The sequence below is a fragment of the Dermacentor variabilis genome, chromosome 2 (genome assembly GCF_050947875.1).
Source record: "Dermacentor variabilis isolate Ectoservices chromosome 2, ASM5094787v1, whole genome shotgun sequence".
NCBI classification, from domain to species: Eukaryota; Metazoa; Arthropoda; class Arachnida; order Ixodida; family Ixodidae; genus Dermacentor; species Dermacentor variabilis.
In genome coordinates, this window is record NC_134569.1 from 45,817,515 (window position 1) to 45,844,805 (window position 27,291).

At 48.0% G+C, this 27,291-nt stretch overlaps 1 protein-coding gene and 2 long non-coding RNA genes across 3 annotated transcripts in view; 2 read left to right on the top strand and 1 right to left on the bottom strand.

Moving 5' to 3' along the window:
- GlyRS (glycine--tRNA ligase) overlaps window positions 1-1,092 on the top strand; it is a 29,601-nt gene extending 28,509 nt beyond the window's left edge. Inside the window, exon 17 of the mRNA XM_075680327.1 lies at window positions 797-1,092. Coding sequence (XP_075536442.1) covers window positions 797-907 — 111 coding nt within the window. The 3' untranslated portion in view covers window positions 908-1,092. The remainder of the gene's footprint in view (window positions 1-796) is intronic.
- Window positions 1,024-25,099, bottom strand: LOC142571750 (uncharacterized). The gene is made up of 2 exons (XR_012825945.1): window positions 24,646-25,099; window positions 1,024-1,359 (listed from the first exon to the last, which is right to left on the bottom strand). It is a non-coding gene; the product is annotated as an uncharacterized LOC142571750 (long non-coding RNA).
- On the top strand, window positions 19,307-26,086 carry LOC142571752 (uncharacterized). Its single transcript, XR_012825946.1, has 3 exons — window positions 19,307-19,458; window positions 25,818-25,886; window positions 25,978-26,086. It is a non-coding gene; the product is annotated as an uncharacterized LOC142571752 (long non-coding RNA).
- The last annotated feature ends 1,205 nt before the right edge of the window (window positions 26,087-27,291 follow it).

Consider the following 27,291-nt stretch of genomic DNA (forward strand, 5'->3'; position numbering starts at 1 on the left):
GCAATAGACCCTTTATGCATCTCATCATTAGGTAGTATGGCAAGGAAAAGGAAAGGCCAGTGCTCTGCTGAGTGTGCCACGAGCTCGTCTGCACTATCATGCACTGCAAAGAGTTGCTAATGCTCATGAGGTACATGGTGCATGTTTGTGCACGAAGAATTCAGACAGCTAAGGGGAACTGTAACGCAGTAATAACTTATCGCTAAATTAATTCATTGTTAGAAAGCCAGTGGTGGTGACAAGAAAAAGTGAGATCACTAAATATAAGAGAAGAAAGTGACAGTGGCTGACAAGTGCATGAGTACATTTAACATATAAAATGAGGCATTTTATGCTTACCTTTATTTCTGGTTTGATATCAGTAATGACTTTTTTTTTCATTCTTATGACTGTTTGTCTGCTAAAATCAAGGAGGTGTAAAGTTTTCTGTATACTGTAGCTATTTCTCCACTTAAATAATTATTTAGCCTGAAGCACTAAGGTAGTAGTTTCTTGTAGAGGTAACACTTTGTATCAAGATTCAAAGCAAAGCCTTGTTCTGCAATAGCAGTTATTATACTTCTGTAAATGGGATGTAATTAGGCACCATTCAAGATGAGAGCTGAGTAGGAATTGTCCTACTTGCAGTCGTTTAAAACTGTTAAAGTGTTGTAGCTAAGCATAGCATCAGGCAAAACATGCACTAGGCTAGTCACATCTGTATATGCACCAGCAGTTGGTAAGTAGGCTCATTTTAAGGAGCCAGTAACACCCGAGCAGTAGGTGTATTCTAATCTGCGTTTGGTTCATTATGCAGATTGAAGACCTTGCTCCCTTGGTGCATGACCTCGTACGTGGAAAGATCACCTGGGACCACGTTTGCTCTGTCTACCCAAAGTTCGAGCAGCAGGAAGTGACCAAGGCATAATTATGATAGGAATAGGCTTTCTGTGTAGTGGCTTTGTGAGCCCTGCCCACTAGGTGCTTTATTCATCGCTGTCACAGATCGCAGAACGTGCTTTCAAGAAGCTGCATCTTTTGGGGTCTTCCACTGGCGTTTTATTTGTACTGCAGACTTGAATATATGGTGGAGGACATTGCACCATCGGAGGACGTTGCACCATTGTGTTTTGATACGCTGGAATATCATGGGTCACATACTGTCCATATACGTGGCTGCATCTAATGTTGTCATGTACTATAAAGTAATGTTAAGTGTCATGTGCTTCTGTTATCCTCTTCTCGTGTCACAGTGGTTTCCGTCTTACTTTTTCTTCTTCGTTTATTCCTCTTGCAAGTCTGATGACATCCAGATACATGGTGGTTGCCAAGACCACCAGTAAATATTGTCTATTTGGTGCAAGCAATGTCTAAAGACCACTGCAAAGAAACAAGTCATTAAAGAATGAATATAGGGCAGTGAACAAATTTCAACTACTTGCAAGCTTGAATCAGATAAACGATCACAAACATCATTGGTGACTACTTTCCTCTTTTGTGCCACTCTCAATTGCAGTAGAGCATCTACAAGGAGCTATTATTGTCTGGACTAGTTCTTCATTTTCAAATTGAACTTGTGATTACAGCGCTCGAGGAAAACAGTAAACTGTTTCTTCAAATCAGCACACTTGGCATTTGCAAGTCATACAGAAGGGGTTGGATCGCTACACTTCAAGGGTCAACTTAGCAAAGCTCTTTCTCTAAGTGCTGCTTGCTATTGGCCAGTCACCTTTGCTAATAATTTGTCCAGCATTGCAAGAACTTTTTTTGTGAATTAGAGGCCCAGAAGGGCATTCTTTGAACTACATAGCAGGCAGCAGTAGGGAAGGACTCAGGCTAGTTGTAGCAGGAAGCATTATCTTGTGCATACTTATTGATATGCATGACAACAAAGATGTACATTCATTTGGCACCCATGGCACTTATTGAAATGAGGTCCGCTTGTGAAAGAATCAAGGCTTAAAGACAAGGAACCAGAATTTTGAGCTTGGCCGTCTACTTTCTTTCATTTAATAAATTGTGAAAACTGACACAGCTGTCCCTGCATTCAGTGTTCTGGGTTAGTTGAATCACTCCTGTGTGCCATATCACCTGTTACTTTCTTGAGCTGAGGGCACCCGAGCTTAAATGCCTCAATGCCTACTTTCTTATCCCTACATATTGAGAAGTAAAGACAAAATTTGTTTTAATTGCAAATTTACGTTATCTTGAAATACAGCTGAACTTAATTTAACCACAGAATGTCCAAACACCATTCAATATCAAGGAAAGTTAGAGCTAGTTCACCTTTATTCCTGGCCTTGGAGAGCACATTCATACCAGAAAAAAAATAGTGAAACATTATTTGACCTAAAACTTAATTAGTATATTCAGTAATTAGTAATTCAATTTCATAATGATCCACAGCTGAAACGTAAATCCAGCTTTTACAAAAAGCTAGTGTATAAGTTTTGCATTTAGTATCCCATGCTCAAATCTGCATTTTGAGATGTCAAACTTGGCCTATAAAATAGTGATATGTTGGGTTTTCTAAGGTTAATTTCTTGTGTATTTTTCTCTACAGTAGTAATCAGTTGTATTCTAGTGCGTGTGCGTGTGTGTGTGTGTGTGCGTGCGCGCGCGCGCGTGCATGCACACATTATTTTGCAACCACCATTGAAAAGTGAAAAGCACAGATTGCTAGTGAAATGTCACAGCTTTAAAGGCACATGTAGATCGAAAAATTAATTCTTTGTTTTGAAAAACTGTTGTTTACATTTTGATTACAAAGTTAATCATCAGCACTCTATTTTCCATGTGTAAAAAATCAAGCAGTTCTTTAACCAGAAGACTGCAAACAATTATTCCAATGGTGGCATAGTAGCTTCATTTAATTTATGCTCAACCGATGAGGCTCCCAACCACAAGTGTTGTCCACATGGGGAGCGTTCCTGAACAACAAGCGAACTCTAGCCCTGGCTGGGTCGGCACCAGCTCTTTATAACGCTACTTTAGGCTGTTTTATAATGCTGACTCTTTTAGGCCTTACCCAATGTCCCTAGCTTTCCCACGTTGAGGGGGCACAGAAAAATAAAGTATTGAGAAAATAAAATCTTAATCAAAAATAGGATTAACTCTGTATTGTGCATAGATTTAATCCAATTAGCTTTATTCTTAACAAAAATTTGTCTCAGAGGTGCATCTCCCCTTAAAACACATACCATCTTTGCACTTAAATAATGCGACCATAAACCTAATGCGAGCGGGCTTTCGGTCCCTCATATATTCATAAAGATTGCCATGGAAACAGGAATTATTATTGTAGAAACAGAAAACTACACTAAAAAGTGCATGGCCTAAGGGCTTTATTCACTGTTACTGTGAGATGCCATTGCACAATAATGTGAAAGGGTGAGTGCTGACGTACTTTCCACGTCAAAAAAAAAAAGGAAAGGAAAAAAATGTTGTATTCGCGTTATATGAGCCCAAATGCACCGTGAAGCATGTCCTGAGGCCAAGAATTCCTAAATAAATGTTGCATTATACTCGTGTAGATATGGTATGTCACTTTATAAATGCCTGATTTTGGCAGAGGTGTTAGAATGCAAGTTCTGTGTTGTCATCGACCTGGTTAAAGTTTCTCTTCTGCACATGACAAGAGATGAAAGCTGCGGTTTGCCATGTCTTCATGAGAAAGTCCATTGTTGATGACTGTGCTCTACTGCACCATACTCGTACTTATGCCTCGCTATGGCTTGGCACATTAGGCCCACTGCCCAGTTCTCGTCCGCGTCTACGTGACGGCAGTGGACAAGCGACCTCCATCTTAGTCACGCTATCCGTGTGTATTCTAAAGCCTCGGTGGCTACAGCTACGTGTACGTGAATCAAAGTTCGGTAGAGGCAGCTTGTTGGCCAGGAATCCGGTTATCATGTTTATGTGAACACACGTGATTTGGTCGGCAAAGTGTTGGGGTGGGTTGGGTGAAGCTACTTGCAAAGTGTTGCACCGACTTGCTTAGTAAAGTACATGTTGACATGGTATAGTGTTGGTCTGGGTGTGCCCGAATGTGATTTGACCTGCTTGTATAGAGTTCAGCTTAAACGAAGCTACTAGTGAAGTGGGCTCAGTGTTTGCCTCTGCGTTAGGCGAGCTGATGCTCAACGGGGGTTCTCCTAGACAGTGTGCCTGGTTTGAATGGCGTCTGTGTCCGCCATCCTGAATTCTTAAAATGGGCTGTCTGGGCTGTCCGACTTAAATGAGCTGGCCCTACAACGGTTTTCGTTGCTCGATGCGGAACCACTGTGGCTGTTATTTTAAATCGGCGCACCTGCTTCATAGGAACTCGCTCGCGCGACGCATTGTCTGAATGTCGCTGCAGAGCCGCGGTCGCGCGCGCCGCGATTCCCCGTCGCGCTGCGGTCTTTGTCGCTGCCTCCACGTAATTGATGACGGCTAGAACGTGGAAGCGTCAAAAGGCCGCGCGTAGCTCGAAGGAAACCGAAGCGAGCGTTACAGAGGCGCTCGGCTCCGCTATGAGGGTATCCGATCACTTGACCTCGCACCACTTTCCTCGTCGGCGTTTAACGTTTTCCTCTGATTTACGCTCTCTCTCTCCGTGTCAATGCGCCTTTGTCGGCGTCTGGATGCAGAGGGGGGACTTTCTGTGCGATCACTGGGGAAATTAATGTTTCGAATTAAAGACACAAACAAGGGGCCTGTTACTGCTTCGGACGAGTTTGCTCTATCTTCAAGCGTAGCACATTACACTTGTCGCTGACGCAGCCGGCGTGGACGCATTAAAGAAGGATGGAGCCTCGTGTACCTCTGATCTCGGATTTCTTTGTTTCCGTATAAGAGTCCGTGGCGAGGAACGACTATTATTGCGTGTACTTAGTTTTGTCGCCGTCGAAGATTCGTTAATTCGAATCGCAATAACTCCTGCTTACGTAGTTGCGTTTCTGGTCATTCCACGAGCGGGTAATCTGCCGTGTCGCACGTTTCCCTGTGTCAGCAGTGGATTAGATTAAGTATTGCTACAGCCACGGACAACTTGATTAAAACGCACCGCCTCGGTCATCTTTCGAATGATTCATCACCCAAACGGGTCACGTGTTGTCGCCAACGGCACGGATTTGGCGGAAAATAACGTCCACAGCGTACCGCGAAACTTTGGATCTGCACATATGCCTGCGTCTATACAGCTTCGGAAAAAAAGTGTACACCAAGAGGCTGCACTTGCTGCGCATAGTGGCACTCCGCGTGAAGTGGGAGTACTGCTTCGGCCGGTCACGGCGCTTATATGACTGGACCAGGTGGACGCACCTCCGCGCGCCGACAACACACGTCGCTCATATATAGGAATGGTCGGGCAAAAAGACAAAGAAAGCGCGTCTTTTCTCCGCATCTTTGTTGCGTCGGGCGCCGAGCTAGCAGCTGGAGCAGCTTTCCTTGGCGCTGTCGCCTTCATTTCTGTGACTGCCCCGACAGTCGACCGACGTGGGAGCGCGCGTGGCACGTGACCACCCGCGCGCTGAGTTGCTCATTGGCTTCTCCAACTTTTTTGCTCGCTACCGGCCGCTGACTGTGGACCAGAGCTACCGGAGGCACATGCAAGAACGCTAGCTGCTGACCGCAGCGAGCTCCTAATGGCGCTCAGTTTCTCGAGAATCAAGTTGTCACCGCGTCGCGAGCGGCAGCCTCTGGGAGGAGGGACTTCGTTGTCCCGCAGTCTACCGTCGTATAATTTCGCAGCGACAGCTGTGCGTACTGAGCGCTTTACTTGCGTGGACCGTGGCGGCATGCATACCTCATGCCGTCCTTCGAGGAGTGTCGATAAAGGCAGCGCTGGAAATGTTTAGAACGCCTCAAGTTCTAACTGTGTAGCTCAGCTTCATGCCCACCCGCGTGAACCATCACAGGGCGTTTTGGTACTCGTTTAATCCCTGATTCGTGACGTGTTCGAGCCGTACATCGGTCGTCGTCGTGCCGTTATCACCGAGCCGGCTACCCATAATTTGGGTTTCGCTAAGGCTTCCATTGAGTCGCCCACAATTGTACCGCGGACTTTGGCAAACTTCACAGTGACTTCTGTAGCGCCGTGACGCGTGTCCCCAGAGGCGCGCGAGCAGGAACGGCGAGGCCTTGTATTCTCGCTTTTCCTTTGTCCGCGCATTAAAAAGTTCGCTACGTGTACGTGTTCTCAACATATGCGGACCTCGAACCCGTGCACATGTGCTCGGTCGGTGCGATCTGTCACTACCGAACTATACAAAGTTGCTAGTGCGGGAACAAGAAAGAAACTTGTAGCCTAAAGGTCGCGCAACGAGCGAAATATAACGGCAGATGATACGTGCATCGTTAAGAGAGGGATATATATATATATATATATATATATATATATATATATATATATATATATATATATATATATATATATATATATATGAATTAGCAAACGCCGGTAGATGATGTAAATTAACTGATCGATTTTTGTTCCACGTACCTAAGCAACACAGACTCTGAGAGACGGCGTAATGGAGGGCTCCAGATAAACTTTGGACGCCCCCGGTTCTTAACCAATCACGCAAAGCACGGCGCAAGGTGGTATCTTGCATTCGTACCTCTCGGAATACGCGGCTTTCGCGCGGCAGGTAGTGGAACCCGTGAACAAGTCCGGATAGCAGGAAATGGCGGTCGCGGGGGGGGGGGGGTCACACAATGTGCAGAGCAGGCGTTACGTTATAAAAGTAAAATTTGTGCGAATGGGAAGGAATCGCATTCCCATGTTGGCAGATAGGATCAAGTATAGAATGACGAGATTAGGAAAGTTCCAAGCATGGGGGATAAAGTCGGTTGTAGTAGCACAGGGCTAGACTGGACTCCACCATGCCAGAGGCCTTCATTCTGCAGTGGACTCAAACAGGCTAGTGACGATGACGCGTAAACGCCCTAATATGGGTGTGCTAAAATAAAGCCTGAGCGCTTTTTCGCGACCCGTTTCTGTAACGGTATTTGTCAACGCTGGCTTCTCCACAATAAACATCATTGTGTGGGGAAGCCTGCTTCTGCCCAGTTTTCTGTAGTAAATAAAAACACTTCAATTATTTTTATTTTTTCCCGTACGAATCGACGATGACGCGAATCATGCGAGTCGTGATAAATGGAAAATAAAGGTAACATGAGCTGAAAGGGCTCCAGCTTGGCCCGCGTCATTATTAGGCGATCGAGTGCAACCCATTGCAATGTCGTGTGCCGGCATGCACGCGTTGGGCGTAAGACCGACATGTATAGCCCATTATTATTGATCTAAAGGAGGGATATGGAGGTCGCAGTACAAATAAAACTAAAAACACTGAAGACAGTCAAATAAGCACGAACATTTACGAAGTTCCCCACAGGAGTAATGGAAGGCACGGAAGAGAGTCGCACGACGCACATAGTTCTGTGAACAAGTGGAAGCACACAAACGAGTCCGAAAACGTGCACACAAGTTGGCAGTTTTGCAGACGAGGCGGCTGACGTATCTGCACACATGAGAACGCACTACAACGCTAATACAAACATGAACACCTAATGTGCGACCTATGGTAGTTTGTAATTGTAGGCTCGGACATGAATATTTAGTATGGTTATGCAAAAAAGAGGTGAGGCGTGCAGACACGACACAGGGTATAGAAGACAACACGAACGCCGTCCACTTCTCTACCCTGTGTCCTGTCTGCACACCTCACCTCTCTTTTGCATAATGAATCCTTACCAACTAGCTCAGCTTTCTGTCGTTCTAAGCTTCATTTAGTATGGGCCTGATATTTTTTTTTACTTTTATTCTTTATTTGATTTATTCGCTTGCATCCATTCCCCTATCTAGGTTCATGGCTGGCCAACGCTGATGATAGTTCATATCAGTGAGAAAACGCGAAAATGAATACAGTTAGAATAGAATCGTTACATTATCCCAGCAAGAGGGCCTTAATATCACGCTCCTAATGACGGTGTTCGCATCGTATGTTTCCTGCCAGAAAAACCAGTTAGACACGGCAGCTGTGTCGTACACAAATGTCTGAAGAAGCGAGCCGGAATGCAGTAGGTATCTTGGGGCGAATTTCAAGCGATCCGAAATTTCTAAGATACGCCAAAAAGCAAATTATAATGCTCTCGGAAATAAGCATCCGAGGAGGACGTTACAGCAGGGCGCGCGGAGTTTCGAAAGACTGCTTGGAATACAGGGAGACCAATTTCAGCGAAAGCCGGTGTACACGCGGCTCAGTTGCTGCGTCAGCCGGCTCCGCAGTGCCAGTTGTTATCGTGCTTCCGTGGCAACGCCAATCATTGTGACTAACTGTAAGCCATTAAGCCAAGAAAGCTCGACAGCCGGTTTCGAGCCTGCGACCTTTCGGTTTCAGCGTCGGTCGTTTCAACCGACTTCTACGAATGAGGCACCGGGAAGCTGTACGAGCTGAGAGGAACACCTCGCGATGCAGTCGCGGCTCAGAGAGTATAACAGCGGGAATCGCTGGAAAGCGTCACGTGACATTGTCGGGAGCCGGTCGAAAAAGGAGAGCGCTCACGTGTCTTGACAGCGGCGTAGAGGCGGCTTTCGCCAGTCACATCGTCACAGAAAAAAAAAGAAAAGAAATCCGCACTCTTTGGGAAGGGAGGGGGAGGACAGGGTTCCTACACCCCCAGCATGTCGCCGCATTATTCGACGTGGCCATCGCTGCAATGGGAGTGTGCCATGACATGTTGCATTGTATTGTCGCGAAACAGTTGACACCGTCACACGTGACATTAAACGTAATATGCAATAAGGAAGAAGTATTACGACAGTTTTTGCACAAATCCGATAAGTTATTTGTGGATGTTTAGACTGATTGACTTCATAAGTAATGTATTGAAGCAGATCACGCTTCTGTCGCCAATTACCTAAAAAACAGTGCCGCGACTTGCTGTGCGGGGTATCTGATAAAATGTCTGAGCGCAGCTGAGCACAGCGCGTCGTCTGGGACATGACTCGCGTGGACTCGGAGAGACGCGACACCTGAACTACACGGGGCAGATGTCGCAATAACTGTACAGCAATTATAGAAGCAAAAAGTGATATTGTAGAGCATTCCCCTTCTCTGCCAACGAACGCAGCTAAAGACCGTGAAGCATGAAGCATACTATTTCTTTATAGCAATGCCGCAACGCTCATCGTTGCAAGAGACTTCCTTCTTTCCTGTCTCCTGGTTTCACATGACGCTTCCACATAGTTGGTTAACAAGTTATTATGCGAATAATTCCCCAGCATATAGTTCGCTACTTGAGCTGCCACTTTTTTTCAAGGCAAGCTGTTAGTGGCATGTGGGACGTGTCGATTTTGTTGACATTTGTGTGAATGTCGACATGGTACAGAGCGCGGAGTGTCGGCTGGGCTGATAAAGCAGTCTAACTTTATAATGTCCTACCGATTCCATATTCTCGGATGAACACATCAGTGGCATTGCAACCCATTTAAGGTCACTGTCACTTTGGCACCCCTACACTGCCGTGTCTCCTGTGCCCTCTCGGAACACCGGCAACGCCGCAGCTCTCAGGCGCGGCAATGCTGCAGACAACTAACGAGAAATGCACTTCGATGACGCGCCTCAGGCGATGGCCGCCGCTTTTGCTGTGATGACATGGCCCTACATACTGCACCGTTTTTTCTCCCGCAATGGCCGAGTTTACTTCCTGCCCTGTCTGCACCGCGGCTAGGGACCATACCGCGGCGCGCACATTCAGTGCTAACTTTACGCCAGCAGTGCTGACATCTAGTGAAGAAAGAAAACGGAGAACGCATGTTACAAAGGCGGGAGGAAGAGAGCGCTATGGAAAGTTAGGAGCGATGCATCTATGAGACAATGGTTTGACGCGCCCAATGCGTTGCAACATAGGCGAGTCAGCGCTCTTGTCCGTTTCCCCCTCCACGGTATAAAAGACACGAAGCATGTAAAATGTGTGTGCTTTTCATCGACATCTTCACTATTACGTGCAGCCACAATATTCAGGCTGAATTATCGACAAATTACACACAATGAAGTGTCTTTTTCGCAATGAAGCCCAGTCGACGAGCGGGAAACCGCGCGAGCGGCACAATTCGAGACATGGCCGTTGTCTGCATCCCATTGTGAGCGCAGCACAGCGGTCTTCCGGGGCGATTCCTCGGCCCTGCTACTTCAGCCTAGCTATGCCACGGCCGCTGAAAAGGCGAAGCGTATGGCAAGGCAGCAGCAGCAGCAGCAGCAGCACGCCTGGCGCCGGGGTGCGCTGCTGAATGTCGCCGCGACCGCCACCGGCTGTGCAGACGCACGCGGTCGGCGGAGCGGCAGCAGAAGCGACCCGTCTGTCCGCACCGATGACGAATGGCTCATTGTTGTGTTCTTTAGACATTCGCCGCGAGCTAGAAAGACATCGCGAGCGAGCGCACACTTGTCTCCGTTTGGTCGCGCTTTTGGCGCGCACGATGGCTGAAACCGCACGTTCAACCTGCTGTGTCGTTGAGGCCGCGCACGGCGGTGGAGGAAACGAGGTCGTGTATCATCGGGGAATCCACGTGGAGTCAGATAGGCCTCGTCTTGACGCCGGTAGATGGCGCCGGGATTGAACACGCGGGAAGGAAATGAACGGGAAGCGGAATGGCAGTGGTAATGAAACGGACCACTGCGGTGCTACAATAGATATGAGGCGGTGCGAAGAATTCGGAAGGAAGTAACGGTGTCATTCGCAAATGTATTATGTGCTTAAAATAAGACGTCTCGTCGGAGTTGGAAATCAAACAAGGATCGATACGCCGATTGGCGTTGACAGCCCGTGGTGAAACCACAAATGAGGCAGTGAAGGGTGAAATGGGTGGGGCTCTCTTGAAGTCGGAGAAGCACAGAGCAAAACTAGTTTTCAAACAAGGGTCAGAAACGTGGATGACAAGAAATGGCCGGACAAAGCGCGCAGATATCATCTGTACCTAGAAAGCGTGGGCACAGAGTGGAGAAAGAGGTAAAGAAAGTTGGCAACCAAATACAGGGTAATTGAAAGTGTAAATAGACAACCAGGAGTCATCTGAACGAAAGTGAGAGAAACAAAGACAGTAGATTGGATGCAAAGATTGGATACAAAGAAGAGCGTAGGTATTTACAAGAATTACAAGAAAAAATTCGAAAGACAAATCTGTACTATAACACTAAGGCAAGTGCCTTGCTATTTGAGGCCCGAGTTGGCTGCCTGAATACGAAAACATGCCTTGCCAAATATTCGCAACAGGACGAGACATGCGTCTTCTGCAGCACAAATCCGGAAATGACTCAGCACATCGTAATGGAATGCCAAGCTATTCACCCAGCAAGACCCGCATGGAAGGTCCACCTTCCAGGAGCGCTGGGATTCAAATCGGATGGAAGCATCAACTGGTCAGGAGTCGAGACAAGCAAGAGACATTTAGAGTATTGCTGGGAAGAAAAAAATGCAGGGAAGAAATTGATAGAACCAAAGTCCATACAGGCATACTGTGCAAGATACAGGGTGTCCCACGTAATCTGAGCCAAGAACTTAAAAATGAAAGGCGCGTCGGAAGCGAACTGAACCGAACGCATACTATTCGCACTGGCCTATAGTGACTCGCACAATTTTTCCCCCATAGCTCACTAATTATTTACGTTTAATTACCCAACTTTTTAATTATTGGTTGAGGACCCCAAGTATGACACGCAGGTTTGTGGAGCACCTTCAGAAACCACCGGTCGAGTTGTTTTCTGTACGATACGTCTCACGTAGTCCTTTTTTCCGGGTTACAAAGAAGGCCCACGAAATATGAAAAAAAAAAAATCCACGTGACGGAGCGTTTGCGCAGTGGTATTGTGCTGGTCTCAAGCGCGCGTTCGGTAAACAAGGTCGGCTGCATCGTGACTGGAGACGAGGAAGCGGCAGGGCGTTCTTTATCTCATCGGTAGCCCTCGGCCAGCAGCATGACTTCTCGCCGTCATCCGACGGGAGCCGGCCTTGTTCACCGAACGCGCGCATGAGTGCATCACGATACCACTGCGCAAGCGCACCGTCATGGGGCTTGTTTCATATTTCTCAGGCTTTCTTTGCAACCTGGAAAAAAAGGACTGCGTGAGACGTATCGTAAAGGAAACAACTCATTCGGTGGTTTCCGAAGGGGCCTACAAATCTGCATATCGTACTTGGGGTCCTCAGCCAGTAATTAAAAATTTGGGTAATTAAACTTAACTAATTAGCGAGTTATGAAGAAAACAAAACCGTTTCCGCATTAATTAGGCTATTGCTAATAGTATGCGTTCAGTTCAATTCGCTTCCGACGCGTCTTTCATTTTTAAATTCTTGACTCAAGTTATGTGGGACACCCTGTATATATAGAGGTTTTAACGAATAGAGAAGTATCGAGGAGAGATAGGCAAAATGCTAGACTACTATACACGTATGTAATACGTCGTGAGCTTAAGCAGACTGGTAAGTGACTATTTCCTGCCACCCCGTTTCGAATGGGATGCCAATAGAAATCATCAGAATCATCGTGGGACTGCATGTGAACGGCCCGCCGAGTTCGTGAAGACCACTATACCCTTCTGAACGTTTAGGCACCGTAGAACATGTCTTAGAGTCCAGGTACCTTAAAACAGCCGATTGCACCGCCGCCCCTTGAGCAAGGCACAGTGCGGCCCGTCTGAGGCTGTGCACAATGTTTCCGGTCCGGTGTCTAACACGAGTTTGAAACCGCTAATAATCTAAACGGTGCGCATGCTAAAGCTGGCGGCTACTTCCACGTGAGTCCTCTTCGTCTTACGATACTACGATACCATCTCCACGATACGCGAACTCTTATGTAATGCAGTATAATCTCGATTTTTCGAAGCGGTTTATCTGAATTTTGGTATGGTACAAAAGTTAAACAGAGAAAAGTCGATCAGAAATATTCCCATTTGGCTAGCTTACGGTGGGGAGGGGGCAAGGGGGCAGGGGAGACATAGAATAGCGGAACGGTATGCTGTGCGAAGAAAACTGATATTCGCCTCCGAAAGTGCTCTGGATCCGACTCTGCGAACGCCATGCGTATGTGTGTGCATTGCTAATGCGTTCATGCACGGCGCGTGCATTCAGTGTACGAAACGAGCTTTTAAACGTGCTTTCTGAAATGGTGGTAGTTTCGGCATCAAGCCCTGGCGTGACGATGTACGAACGATGGAGCCATTGCGTGAGCTCTGGCGGTCGGGCTTCCCGGCGTCTCAACTATGCCGGCAGTCGTGTCTCGTGTCTGCGGAATCATTGCCGTTGCTGTGGACGAACTGTACACGTCAGAAGCGGATGAGAGTGCAGTCCGGCTGTACTCCAGCGAGCAGGTTGGCTGTATAGTAGACTGCGGTGAGGCGGTGCCTCATAATGAAATCGTGGTTTTCGCACGTAAAACCCCATGATTTATTCTTATTTATTGTTATTATTATTTTCTTTTTTTTAGATTGCAGCGACGGGCAAGTGGCCAGCGTCTTCGGCTTACATATTACTCCGTTTCAACCCGCGCACGTGCGACCCTTGCGCAGCAGCGCTCGCTCGCTTTTCGCTGTTGTCATCGTCACTCCGAGTTAGCAGTTCCGAGAAAGCAAGTCGTACCTAAGTCGCCTCATGCATGTTGCGATTCCTGTTTAACCATGCAGCCGGGCAATTTCTTCGGCTCGTAAGATGGTCCAGCCGATTTCTCGCCTCAGTGGCGGCCGGCCTCGTGACTTGGAAAATCAGATTCTCAGGATTAATGGCATCTGATCTCGAGACGGCGACTTCAAGCGTGCTGCTGTATATGTTTCAGAGCAGGAGTTGCGCTTGAGATGTGGTAATAACGGCACTTTCCCGCTCGACTCGGTCATCATCGTCTTTTCGGGGGCGGCTTGCTGCCGCAGCAGTTTGAAAAGTGACGGGGTGCGCTGGCTCGTCGCCGGCGACTCCTGCGGCGTGCCACGAGCAAGAGCGAGGACTCGAGATGAAGGAACGGGACCAGCCCGTTGTCGATTTTTTTACTCTTCGAAGCCGGGCGCACTGCGTTGCCGCCAGTGACCGGCGCCCCGCGTGCGTGCACGTGCGGGGGCGACCCTTCCGGAGAGGGGAGACCGGCGTCGCCGCCGCCGTGCGCCGCGCGCAAGGGCGTGTGCCGTGCCGCACGCGGGACCTGGGCGTCGGCGGCCCACGTGCGCTGCTTTATTTGGATTCCTCCTGCCTCTCACGCCGATCGATCGCGACCAACGGCAGCGGCGGGGGGGGGGGGGGGGTGGAGGGACTCGCCCTTCCGCCGCCCATACCTGCGCCCCAAGCACCGGTGGGACCGAAGCGCGAGCCCTCCTCGGGCGACGACGAGGCCTCGATCATCGCGCGCTCGTCCCGTACACACAGCTGCACGCCGCGGGAGCGGCGCTCGGTTCCCCCACGCCACTTCTGCGCTGGCGCGCTTTGACAACCCTTTCTGCAGATTCCCGAACGATTCCGAGCGAGCCGATCGCTCTTCCCTTTGTTCGATGCAGCCATTTGCCGGATGGTGAAAGGCAGACTGTTGTTTACTAACTGCAACGAGGGTTGTCACACTGGAAAACTGCGCAGCGTTATGTAGAAAGACGAGGATACAAAACACATAGTGCATCGGTTAAGGTCTCTCAAGTTTCCCGATACTTAATTCCCAAGTGTGACGGACCAATTAGCCCTAACTGCGTGCTGCCTTGGCGAGATTTTGGTTCGTGCTTAGTGAAAGGAAGTTTCAATAACTTAGTTGGTGCTGTGACGAGGAATGCAACGGAAAGCTTTCTTGTAACGGCAGAAATAATTCCGAACGCCCATTGATGCTCCCCCAATAAAATTTGCCGTCGTAGCGACAGAAAGGTGTTCCTCACGAGCTCACTTTTGTCGTCTAGAACGAGCCGGCGACACCTATCGTAAGTTTGTCGGTGCATTCTCGTGAAAGACAAACCCTGTGGTGACGGAAGAAAGGCCCGGAAGAAACAAAAAACTGTCTTCGTGAAATGACATCACACTTACGACGAATCTTAGCGTCGGAATATGAAGTTTTCGCGGTACAGTGTATGTGGCCTCTCTAATGTGTACAGTAAAAATGCACAGTGCAGGTAGAACTAAGTGGTACTAAGCTAGAACATGGTACTAAGTGTCCGGAGAGCGCAATTTTTCAATCCTTTCACGGCTCATGTTGAGCGGCTGGAAGATACGCAGTCGTTAATTGTAAGTGCCGCCGCTTTCCCAATAGGCCTGACCCCGTGCTCTTTATCTTTTTTTGGACAGCGTGTACCCTGCATGCTTCGTGGCTTTCTCGACCCCGAGACCCCGCCCCCCTCTCGGAGACCTTTCTCATCCTAAATTTATGGCCTTCGATTATGCTTCCCCGCGCTGCGACAGGCACGATCTCGGCCTCCTTTCTCCGCTGTCCGTTGTGGCTTCTGAGCGCTCTGCACCTGCACTGTTCAGCTTACGGCAGAGAGGGCGTGATTTCATATGCCAACGCATGGGCTGCTTCAGATACGAGCCTGTGTTCGGGCCGTCAAAAGAACGCTCGCTTTTATGTGAGCGTCCGAGACGTTCCTTCGCTTTTTACGCCACTGGAAACGAAGCCACCGGGCGATGGATCCGTCAAGATTTCACCTATCGACTCACGACACGAGAAAGGTGGATGGTAATTGGGAACAAGTGGGCCTGCCCGTTCTGCGTCCTATATCGAACGGCTGGGAACGACTCACCGTCAAACACGATCATATATATGTCAGCATACAGAGGGTGTTCTTGCGTTTTACATCCATGAAAACAAATACTTCCGTGATGGATTATATAATTAGATTTTCTTTTTCGTGACCTTGGCAGGCAACAGACCAAGCGACCCCTTTTTTCGATCGTTCGAAATCTTTGTCATAGGGGGGCCGCCCTCGCTAATTATGCTCGCTTCCACCATTATAGGTGGCGCCTGTTACGAAGTTGCTTCGTGTACACCAGTCGAAAGACACGATTTTCTTGCGGCTTCGATCGATTCCCCATTATAGGGCTCCGATTCGATTAAAAAATGTAACCCGATTAATCAATATACCTTAATCGATTGAATAATCAGTTAATCGGATTTGTGGGTTTACCTACGTAAGCGAGAAATATCAAAGCAGGCAATTTCTCACGATACATGCACGTTGAAGAACGAAAGAACCGTGCGATTTGAATCGACAATTTGTTCATTGTTATTTGAACGGCACTCTGCTCAAACGAGATGCAAGCATGTCAGTCGAACGCAATCACAGGTCCAACACTGGAGGCAAGGAAACTCGTGAACATTATGTGGCAACAGAGAGTTCCTTTGCTTGTTAGCAGTAATGTTAACAGTCAAAGTAGGCGCGCTCGCGTGGCGTTGATGTTGTCTGCGGACACGCATCACCGTCTTTACAACTTTGGTTATGTCCACTAGAAGGGAGCCCCGAGCTCGCCACCACTGCAAGGGGTCCAAGTCGTCGTCAGTTACTTCCGGGATCGAACGATTTAACAACTGGCTTGGCGCGCTTTCCTCGTCATTTTCCGCCGAACGCCAGCAGTTACGTTTTAAATGCGTAAGCATTTCTATGCCTCGAAGGAACCCGTCCGTCCGTCCGTCAGCACGCGTCCGTCACGTAAGACGACCGCTTTCAAGATAGGGCCCGCAGCAGCGAGCGAATTTACCTTCGTGACGCCTCTCACTTAAACGCGTACTAAACGGCGAGAGTTCAGTGCACAAGAACCCGCCGTGGTTGCTCAGTGGCTATGGTGTTGGGCTGCTGAACACGAGGTCGCGGGATTGAATCCCGGCCACGGCGGCCGCATTTCGATCGGGGCGAAATGCGAAAACACCCGTGTGCTTAGATTTAGGCGCACGTCAAAGAACCCCAGGTGGTCGAAATTTCCGGAGTCCTCCACTACGGCATGCCTCATAATCAGAAAGTGGTTTTGGCACGTAAAACCCCAATTATTATTAAACGCACCATCGCATCGTATAACACGAATGAACATTCCTACTACTCGCCTCTTCTTCGACGTCTCATGCTGGTCTCGGTTGACATTTCGGTGTTGCAACCGCGATTCTCTGTTTAACGATTCTTTCGCGCTGCTTCTCGCAACTATACAAATTTCTCATCCGGACATACGGGACCTGTTCGACCGATCTGTTCGACCGATAATTGATTGGCTAACCTTGAAAGCAAGCTTTTTCCCACACTACCTACAGCTGCCCTTTGTTAAGCTTAAAGTATTTACCCCATGCAAGCGATTTTACGCGCAACATCGACAAGTGACGCGATAGAAGTGGCTGCCGCATGCGCTCGTCGCCTACAAGTCCAGCGATGACTTCAAGCGACGTCTCGCCGGTGTTAATTGCCAGTATGAGGGCAGCAAATGCGCGTCGTAACTGGCGTGACGCGTGCTTTATTAATCAAGTTGATGTGTCTTACTGTAAAAAGCAGCATAAGATATACCTGAAGGTCTTGCAGTATAGGTTCTTATCCTTGCACGTATAAAAATTCAATCGTTTGCTCGTTTCGTGCAACAATCGGTGGTATACTTGAGTGATGCACATCCAGTTCCGGCTTCGCGCTATGGGCTAGTCGCTCATAGCATTTCCAGGCGACGGCCAACGAATTTTAGGTTTCCAAAACCGAGTGACCGAGGGACAAGACCGAGCGATCTGTTCAAGCGACGGCCCGTTTCATTGCTCGAAGGCGTCGCTCGTCGCCGTCACGCACAAAATTGCTCTCATAGGGTTTAGCCTTAAGATATTAATCGCGATAAAAGAGCTTGTCGTGATTAATTTTGTAATCGATTATAATCAGACGCTAATCGATCGATTGCCTAGCCCTATATTCCCTATACCGTGGGAGTGGTACAGAATAGGGATGTACCTTTTTGTTTTGGCGAATCTATGTGTAGCACGGTGGGGCGCATGGTGCGGCGGCAGCGTGCCTCTTCCGCTCACAGCGGTGACATTTAAGAATAAGCGACACATCGACAGACAAGGTCACGCGCTAAACATATTGCGATGCTGCCGTGTATGAGGCGGCGTTGAAGCCTTCCGAGATCATCGACAACTGTATGATGGAAGATTTTCGTTCTCTTCTTCTGCATGTTGAAGAAGATAGAGAAATGAATAAACGGAAATGCAGGGAGGTTAGCCAGCTGGGAGTATCCGGTTTGCTCCGCTGCACTTAAAAGGGAAAAGCGGAAGATAGAAGGAATAGAGAAAGTGCAGCACAGGGGGCGAACGCGCAACGCTGGCGCGAGAAAAAAGAAAATCACGCCTATGTTGAGATGTCCGTTGCCCCACTGTGTTTATACCACAGAAAACAGCTTGTGTATGATCCTGTCGGGTCGGCTATCTTCACGAGCGGGGTCTGTCGCGTTCTTGGTTTTTGGTTTTAATTCGCCAGAAAAAAAAAAAACAAGAATGGTAACCTTGACAGACACTTTCAGCGGTTTACGCTGCACGACAACTTAATGCGGTCTCGGTAGTATTGGGAGAAAAGTATTCCTGAAGTCACGAAAGACGCACCGCGGGGCGGGACGTTATTGCCTTGCCGCAGTCTTTCTTTACTTGAGTGCAGTAGGTTGTGCTAGGTAGTCACACTATAAATCACTGTAAATGTGATACTTCTACACTCTTATTGCAAAGCATAAGGACGATCTAGACGAATTAGAAAACCGGTATAAACACGCAGAAAGAGAGAGAGAGAGAAAAAGAAAAGCTTGATGTTTTTGACGTCACAAACCACGGCGCGAATTTCAAGACGGGAGAAGTTGGATATCATTTTCCCCGCCAACAATCAAACTTCTCTAGACAAGTGAACAGGGCCGTGAAATAATAGTTCACTCATCTGAGCTAGTCTACTGCTGTTCTTTAATGTCTCTAAGCCACGTAATTTATAGCAGAGTTAACGATCGTGCACCCCAAAGTAGCCGGACGCTTTGATTTTGCCACGCGTATCGACAAATGCTGCCTTGTTTTTTAATAGATGCTTTATTAGCAGCAGTAGCCTCGTTTCGCCGCGTTTCAGTGCCCGAATCGTACTTCATGTCGACGATACTCGCAATATATTTAGCAACTTCTATAGTAAAGGTCAGCTCAGAGGCAGCTCTATGGGGAACATGGTAAACGGTGGTATATAAAAGGTTGCCGTTACTCAGAGAGACAGAAAGCAAGCAGAATAATTGTAGGAAGGTCAACCGAATGAGCGCCCGGTTTGCTACCCTACAGTGGGGAAGGGAAAGGGGGAGCAGAAAGAGGAAAGCGGGAGAGAGTGAACACTGTGTGTGCACGCAGCAAAACGTCTTGAAATCAGTCAAGTGCAAGCAAGTGCCCCGCCCATACATTCGGCTCCCGTCATCCTGCTATCTGAGGCTAATCTTGGTGCTTCCCAACATCTGGTGATGTGCATTGAAGCCATCTGGGAAGATCAAGGGGCCAGTGGTAAAATGCTGCGGGTGAGCCTTGATGTTTACTGTAGACTTGCAAGCACTGAATTGAGAACATCCAGCACTTGCACTGCACTCCGCGCTGACAGTGTATGCATATTATTCAAGAGCATTCGAAAAGTATTCATCAGGGACCGGAGCATCATAACCATTTGCCGGTCTTCTTCGGGCAATTTGTCAGGAACCCGCGCTGAGCACTCTACAGCGGTGCGCTGTATCATTTGAAGTGGCTCCGGCTCCGGCTGTGGCATTGGCTGTGGCATCAGCTGTGGCATCGGCTGTGGCTTTGGTTGTGACTTCCGCTGTGGTTTTGGCTTCTGCTGCGGATTTACTAGTGCGGATCAAGTTTCATTGTTCTCCACCATGACCTTCTCGTCAGATTGATTTCTATTGGATTCGGCCAGGCCTAGGGGGCAGAGGAAAAGGTGCTGTTGGATGTGGCGTACTCTTCACAGAGGCATCAACGTTCTTTGAAGCCCGACGGCGTCGGGAGCGTCGCTTTCTAACGGCTTCAGCAGCTTCCCGACGAGACTAGCGGTCTCTTGCCATCTGCTTCAAGACCGCCTTTTCCTTCTTCATTTTGGGGCAGTCCTTCGAGGAAGCATCATGGGACCTAAGGCAGTTGGTGCATTTGAGAACCGTGGCTGCACAGGAGTCTGCGGCGTGGGGCACGCTGCATCGTGAGCAACAGCTTTCTCAGTAAGGCAGTAGTGTGTATATACCTCGCCCATAGTACGCACAATATACCGATGAGCCTCTGCGCAAGTCACGTGGGCATTACAGGCACAAAACGTTTTTCTAATATTAATGTCATTGTACAACGTTCTGACACATGTTTATGATGTTCTTTTTATAGTTTTACCTCGTTCTCATGCATCTACAAGAATTTTGGGCATTACCCCTTCGAAATCTTTTTAAACTTCACTGCAGTACACCAACGTGACTCAATGGGCAACATTTTCACGAAGTTATATTTCCACAAGCTTTAATTAGCAACGTTCAGGGAGTAGTTCCTTCTTATAACAGACGCATTTACGAAACTTATCCAAACTTCGTACTTGCTTTATAGCAGTGTTTTGGTTCTGACCAAAACACTCATAACGCAGCACTAAGTGCCGACTAAGTGTCGAAAATGTAGTACTCGCTTGCCAAGCTCTACTGTCGAGAGTGTCGGCCACGTCGCATATGCAAATTACTTAGGCTGGCCTCGCTCGCACGCCTTATTTAAAGCGAAGGAACGAAATGATGGCAGTTGTCGTAACGCTTAAAGTGTTTGTCGAAAAGGGCGTCAGCATCGACGATCAACATCATCATTCTTGAGACATATTCGTGCGCCGAAGTCAGCGGCTGAGACACAATGCCGTGTTCCTGCAGCCTTCCTTCGAACCCCGATCTTCTAACATTTGAAGAAAAAAAATGTAGATTTTCGTTTCGATTCAAATGTGAGCCGACCCTTCCTCGCTTGAAGCCACTAGTGATTATCATACACATTAAAGAGAAGAGAAAGAAATGAAGAACAGCGAGTTCGAATAGAGTGATCGCTTTCCTATTGATATGTCAATGGTAACCGAAATTGTATAGGATGCGCGATGTCACGCATGCTGAACATTTTTGTCCGCGCTGTGGCAGCAGTGCGTTCATGGCTCCAGAAAACTTTCGTACGTGCATTTGTGATAGTCAAGTTAGCCAAGCAAAAAAAAAAAGGAGTATTTTGGTCCTATACTATACTATTGGCACATGTTCTTGCCATTGTCACCCATCATGCTTCTCTTTCTTCCCTGTTTCTTTCCTTCTTCCCCGTCTCCCAGTGCAGAGTAGCTGGCTAGAGGGATATACCTCAGGCCGACCTCTCTGCATAATTTGTATCATTAAATTTCTCTCTCTCTCTCTCTCTCTCTCTCTCTCTCTCTCTCTCTCTGCTCTTGATTTGTTCAAGTATAAGGAACGTGCTCCGTGCATCGAGCTCATTCATGCAGCTTTCTCGTTGTATACTAAAATTCACTTTTCAGACATTCTAACTCTACAGCAAAGCTGGTGCCAGCTGGGAGAGTTCTATATGTGCTACTGTAACTTGCGTTGTTCAGAGGGCTTAACCGGAACTCCTTCGCGAACTCCATTTGTAAACATAAAAAGAAAGGGTCTGATACAAAAATACACTATCGTGGGCGTGCTTGTAAAACCTCGTCGCTCACGTAAATTTCAAAGAGCGAGTTCCTGTTGTTTGTCACTCCTCGCGCAGCGCGCGCGCGCGTGCGGCGAGCTCGCGTTCCCGGCAGATCAGCGCCGTCGCAGATCAGCGCCGTCGTCCTTCGCGAACAAAGGTCACGGGTCGCCCACCCAACCCGTAAGGATATCGCCGGCTTCGTGGCGGCTGCCGCTGCACCTCGGGCGCCCTTTCGGGCGTCACGAGTGACATCTTGTGAAACACGCGCTTCAAGACGCCGCGTGGCTCGGCTCCCCAATGCGCCGATCTTTCTCGAAGAGCGCGCGCGCGCGCACACACACACACACAATGGAATGCCAAGACGCCGCGGCAAGCGCACGGCCGGCGCAGCTGTGCTGTGCAGTGCGCGCTCGCAAAACAAGCACCGGCGACGTGCCGCGTCTGCATACGGGCGCAGAGGCTGCTCGCGGAATGTCGCGATCTATATGTCGTCACGTGTGCACACGGCATCTCGCCGCGAGAGTCTGCGAAGGTTAACGGCGAAAGAACGGCGCGATGCCAACGCGCGGGGTTCGTGCGCGTCTCTCTATAGGGGGGCGTCTATCGAACGTGTCATGTGAGATGCATACGCAATCGGCGCTCCGAGCTTGCGCGCTATGGAGCCAGAGAACGCAAATTTCCGTGTAGGCACACTGCGTTCAAGAAAGGGGGGGAGGGGGGGATTTTGTCCATTTGAGAGTTAGCACGAAGCTATGCGAGGAAATCCATAGGGATTTCTCAGAAAGGAAGATCCGCAGTTGAAGAAAATTTTGTTCTGGTCGGGGGATCGAACTCGGGGCCAATGGCTTTCTGGCGGGACGGTCGCTCTGTCATCTCCGCTAGGCAAGGAGGCTAATAGATCGCAAGGCGAGGCCCAATTGATTGACAACTCGAACCGCAGGGATCGACACCGACGCAGGCACACTGACCCTGAAAGCTTCGCACTATTCTCAAGCGGATGACGTGTTTCCCTATCGTGAAATTTCCTTCACCCTGTGGGTTTCCGCAGAGCTGATTTGCCCACTGCGTTAAAGCTTCCCATATTCGACAGCAGCGCCAGAACGCATAGCGTGGCGTGCGGAGGAAGTGCAATCGGAAAGACGTGGTTTACATACGTTCGCTATAATACTTCCGATCGCTTATCGCGAGGGAAGAGCGCCCGATATCGCCGCTCGAAGGCGCCACAACGAACCTTTTGCTAAGCTTTGGGTTATGAGCTGGGCTTAATACTCAGACGAGGAGTGAAACATGCATGTGATATGGGTGCCTCTCTTCGCACTTAAAACGTCGTTTGATTTTGATTTTTTTTTTCGCACTCCTAGCGGCAAGGTATCACCAAACCGGTGTGATAAACGAAAGAATCACAGCGCCGTCTGGCTGGTGTGGGGAGCCAGCAATTTAAGAATGTAAGCTTCCTTCGAAAACAAACGGCACGCATGCTTAGATTTATAGGTAGACGAAAAGTTGCGTTATAAGATGGTCTATGGAACTTCCTAGATTAGAAAAGAATTAATAAATTTTCGTAACTGAAAGCCATGAAATAATAATAGGGAGTGTACAAGTGTACAAAAAACTGTCCTCGAGAGCAGCGTCCGAAAGTTAATCCCTTGAGGGAAATCTTCAACGACCTAATTAGTATTAAATTGAAGCAGCGATTAAAATAAGTCGAGCATCGCCCTTGCCAGGAAAAGAAGCAAGTAGATTGAAGCGAGCGTCACCGACGGTGCCGGGTTTGCAAGTCAAATCATTCAATGTCGCAGGTGCTGCTGTGTATAACGAGCGGCTGAGGTCAGGCACTGCTCGCTGACGCCTTCCGGCGCCGAGGGTGATATAGCTGCCCGCAGACGCCCGATGCCCAAAGGTTATGTGTCAGCTCTCTGAATGAAAGCAAAAGTAAATGACAATGTGCGCGTCGTGGGTGTCGCGCACTTTCGCTTTTTACATTCTGGAAAACAAACTAACTCTTTGGAGCACGATTGCAAGAAACCGTTATCGGCAGTAGAGCTGTGGCAATATTGACCAGTCAGATAGCGAAAATTGCAATAAAAATTGAGTGAGTGAGTGAGTGAGTGAGTGAGTGAGTGAGTGAGTGAGTGAGTGAGTGAGTGAGTGAGTGAGTGAGTGAGTGAGTGAGTGAGTGAGTGAGTGAGTGAGTGAGTGAGTCAGTCAGTCAGTCAGTCAGTCAGTCAGTCAGTCAGTTAGTCAGTCAGTCAGTCAGTGCAACGTCCCAGAACAAGGGAGAGGCTGCTGGATGCTTAATACATCCGTGGTTCCTTAAAGTTTGGTACACGGGCGTTTTTGTATTCAGGCCCAATCGAAACGCGACTGACGCCTTTAGAAGTCGTCTTCGGCAGATAGCGGAGCTACGCTTTCCACTAATCACCGTCAAATAATTCATTTTGGGCACATGTTGAAATTGCGGAACGAAATTTCAACACGTGAGAACGAATACTGGCACCGCTTTCGGGATATATCCCTTCCCGACGTGTTTGTAAAAGTCTAGCTTGCAGCTTATTATTTTTATACCAAAATCTTCGCGCACTATGCTAAACAAAACTAATTGTGCGACGGCAATGTATTTGACAGCACATTTTAAGGGCGGCTCTCAAGTGACTAGCACGCCTGTCTTCGTCGGTTTTCACTCTGTCCTTGTCTTAGCGTTGTGCGCTAGACGCAGTGTCTAGTACAGTCACGGAATTTCCGCTTGACTTAATCATGACCCGGCATATGCAGTCGCGTACTGGAGTTTATAATAAAAATAAAGAGTAAAGAAAGAAACTAATTGGCGTAACTTTGTTAATAATGGTTTGTTATCGTACAAGTGATATGTCAGCCTGTTGAAGTAATTCAGCTAAAGTAATCCCGAGGCAGCTGAAAAGGGGTCTGCCCACATTTTTAGACTGCACATATACCCACGGGAATGGCCCACATTTTTTTTAGTCCACTATCTCCGAGATCGGCCCTCGAAAGAACATAGAAACAGACATACTTACCCGATACGGAACAAGGGGGGTCACTCGCCGAGGAACACATTGTCTTTAAGGAAGAAGGAAAGAAAACGAATTGAAGAAAATAAAAACATTGTGTGAAGTTGGCTGTCTCGTGTAACACGATGCGTCCGATTACCTGCGGCCTGTGGGAGTGCGGTTCTATATACTTTCTGTTCGCCAAGATTTTTTTTCTTTCTTTCTTTGCCGTTATACTTTACATCGATCTTCTTTCTCTCTTCTTTTTTTTTTCCTGTCTTGTTCGACTACAGTAAGAAACGCGTAGCGGCAGGCCAACGGCTTGTGTATTTGTTGCTTACCTCGCAGTTCTGTCGCCACGTCAGTCGTCTGATTCAAAAGTGGTGATTGTAAACGTTGAGTTCTAGTCATCACGAGTACACAGTGTACGTCAACTAGTCGCCATTGCTGTGAATACTAATGGAATGGCAGTGGATTTTTCCGATCCCACTGCAGTGGTTGCCGCTGGACGTATGCTACACTTTCTTCTGAGTGTGTTGTAAAGAATTATTTTCTCTCGACGAGTAAGCGCTTTTCTCAATGTTGTGTTACTTACCAGCTGTCTGTTTGTCTTGCCAAAGAATTGTCAATAATTCGTGTATTAACAAAAGTAAAATAGAAAACGCTGCCAAGAATTTTGAACACGTAAATAAAAAAGATGAAGAAACAGTGTGTGTGTGTGTGTGTGTGTGTGTGTGTGTGTGTGTGTGTGTGTGTGTGTGTGTGTGTGTGTGTGTGTGTGTGTGTGTGTGTGTGTGTGTGTGTGTGTGTGTGTGTGTGTGTGTTGAAAAACGCGTTGAAAAACAACAAATTTTCGACGTTTCGGCCCTGAACCGACCTTGGCCGAACTTGCGTATTCCATGAATGTAGCACAAGGAAACCGTATATACATGAACCGGTAGGTGAAAAGACGTGAGCGCTTGTGAGATAAATATTAATGATAACTGGTGAGGTTATCCGAGTGAAAGAATTGGTCATGCTACTGCAGGTTTGATAAATCACAAGAGGTCAAACGAGGTGCGAAAAGAAAGAAATCGCACACACATCCACTCGTACACAAACTCGGAAATGTAGGTTACAGTGAGCACCAAGAATATGAACAAAGTGGAGCCTTATGGTACCGCCAATAAACAAAATCTTTATCATCTCTGTCCCTTTAGCTGCAGCAGCGTACACCCGGTTTGCAAGCATGGAGAAAAAAATATACAGCACCTAAATAGCTCAGAAACGTAAGTAATTAATTTTTATCGACAAACAACAATATAATTTATTTTTCCTCACTATACTCGATGGTTTTTCACCTCAGCGACTCATTTTCAGGCGGTGCTCCACCAGCACGCACAGCGGGAAAATTCGGCACTCTTTGTGTAATGTCAAGACAACAAAAGAGCAGAGAATCGACGTGACGCAATCAAAGCAAGCAACTTCGACGACGTTTGCGATCTGCTATATGTATAGCGTCGCTTTATGCCGACATGCGCGATCTCCTGCGCAAAGGAAGTTGAACGCGCATACTTTACTACTCGAAGCGCCTCGGAATATGCTTCTCATCTAATACGCTTTAAGAAAAAAAAAGGAACTTCGATAATTTCGACCGCCTGTAAAGCTTTCCGCAGTCACTATAATCTTAGACATCTTAGTGTATCATCAGGCGTATATGGATGCATACGCTAACCTGTCCAGTTCTCATTAAAAGATATCTCACTCTCTGAACTTGCACAAAGTTACAGCGAGACATAAGTGATTACTTCGCTGATGTGTTTTAAAGGGACAAGAAAAAGTAATTGTTAGGTTAAGCAAGGTGATCTATGGTAAGCTTGAAAAGGCGCAATAAAAAAAGTTCACCGACATCTTACGATACTCTCTATAATGCGAAATTTGTGCGCAGCTCTATGCTTGTTTTCATTTCACGATATATTGGCTGGCGTGGACAATCTCTCTCGTGAGGCACGTTGCAAACGGAGCTAAGTGCGGCACGACTGCCTCACTAATCGGGAGAACGCGAGAGACAGCCCGTGGGTGACACGTGGGCGCGATTCACAGCAGCCGCCGCAGACAGACCTCCGCTCACGCAACGCTTTGCATCCATATATGGTATCGGTGGACGCGCGCGCCGCATGCCTTATCGATGGCGTCATCGGCGAACAGACGACGCGCGCTCCTCTGGCGCCATCTCATAGCGATTGTCGCCGCAGAGCACATCCTTGTGCAGCATTATAGCTATACATTTCTTCTCACGCTTTCGTCATACTCTCCTCCTCTGCTTTCCGCCTCATGGTTCCGCTGCACCCTCCTCCTCCATTTGCTCGTTCGCTCGGTTACGCCGAGGGACGCCGACGCTCAACGCAGGGACGGGCGCCTAAGAGCTGCGCTCTAAAAGGAAAATGGGTGATGAGCCGCTTAGAGATTCCCACACGTGGCGTCGTGTTTTTGAGAACGCCTGCTTTGTTTAACTGTTTGTCTGTAGATTAAGATGTAATATTGAATTAGAAAGTAAGCAGACTCGACCCAGGAACTTTCCTTGGTTTTGCAGCATGAGAACGGCCGCCACATATATGTAAATACTGCGCGTAATGCGTCACGTCATACTGACGTCATCGCCGCCGCCATTTACAGGCGTGAGATTGAACGAAA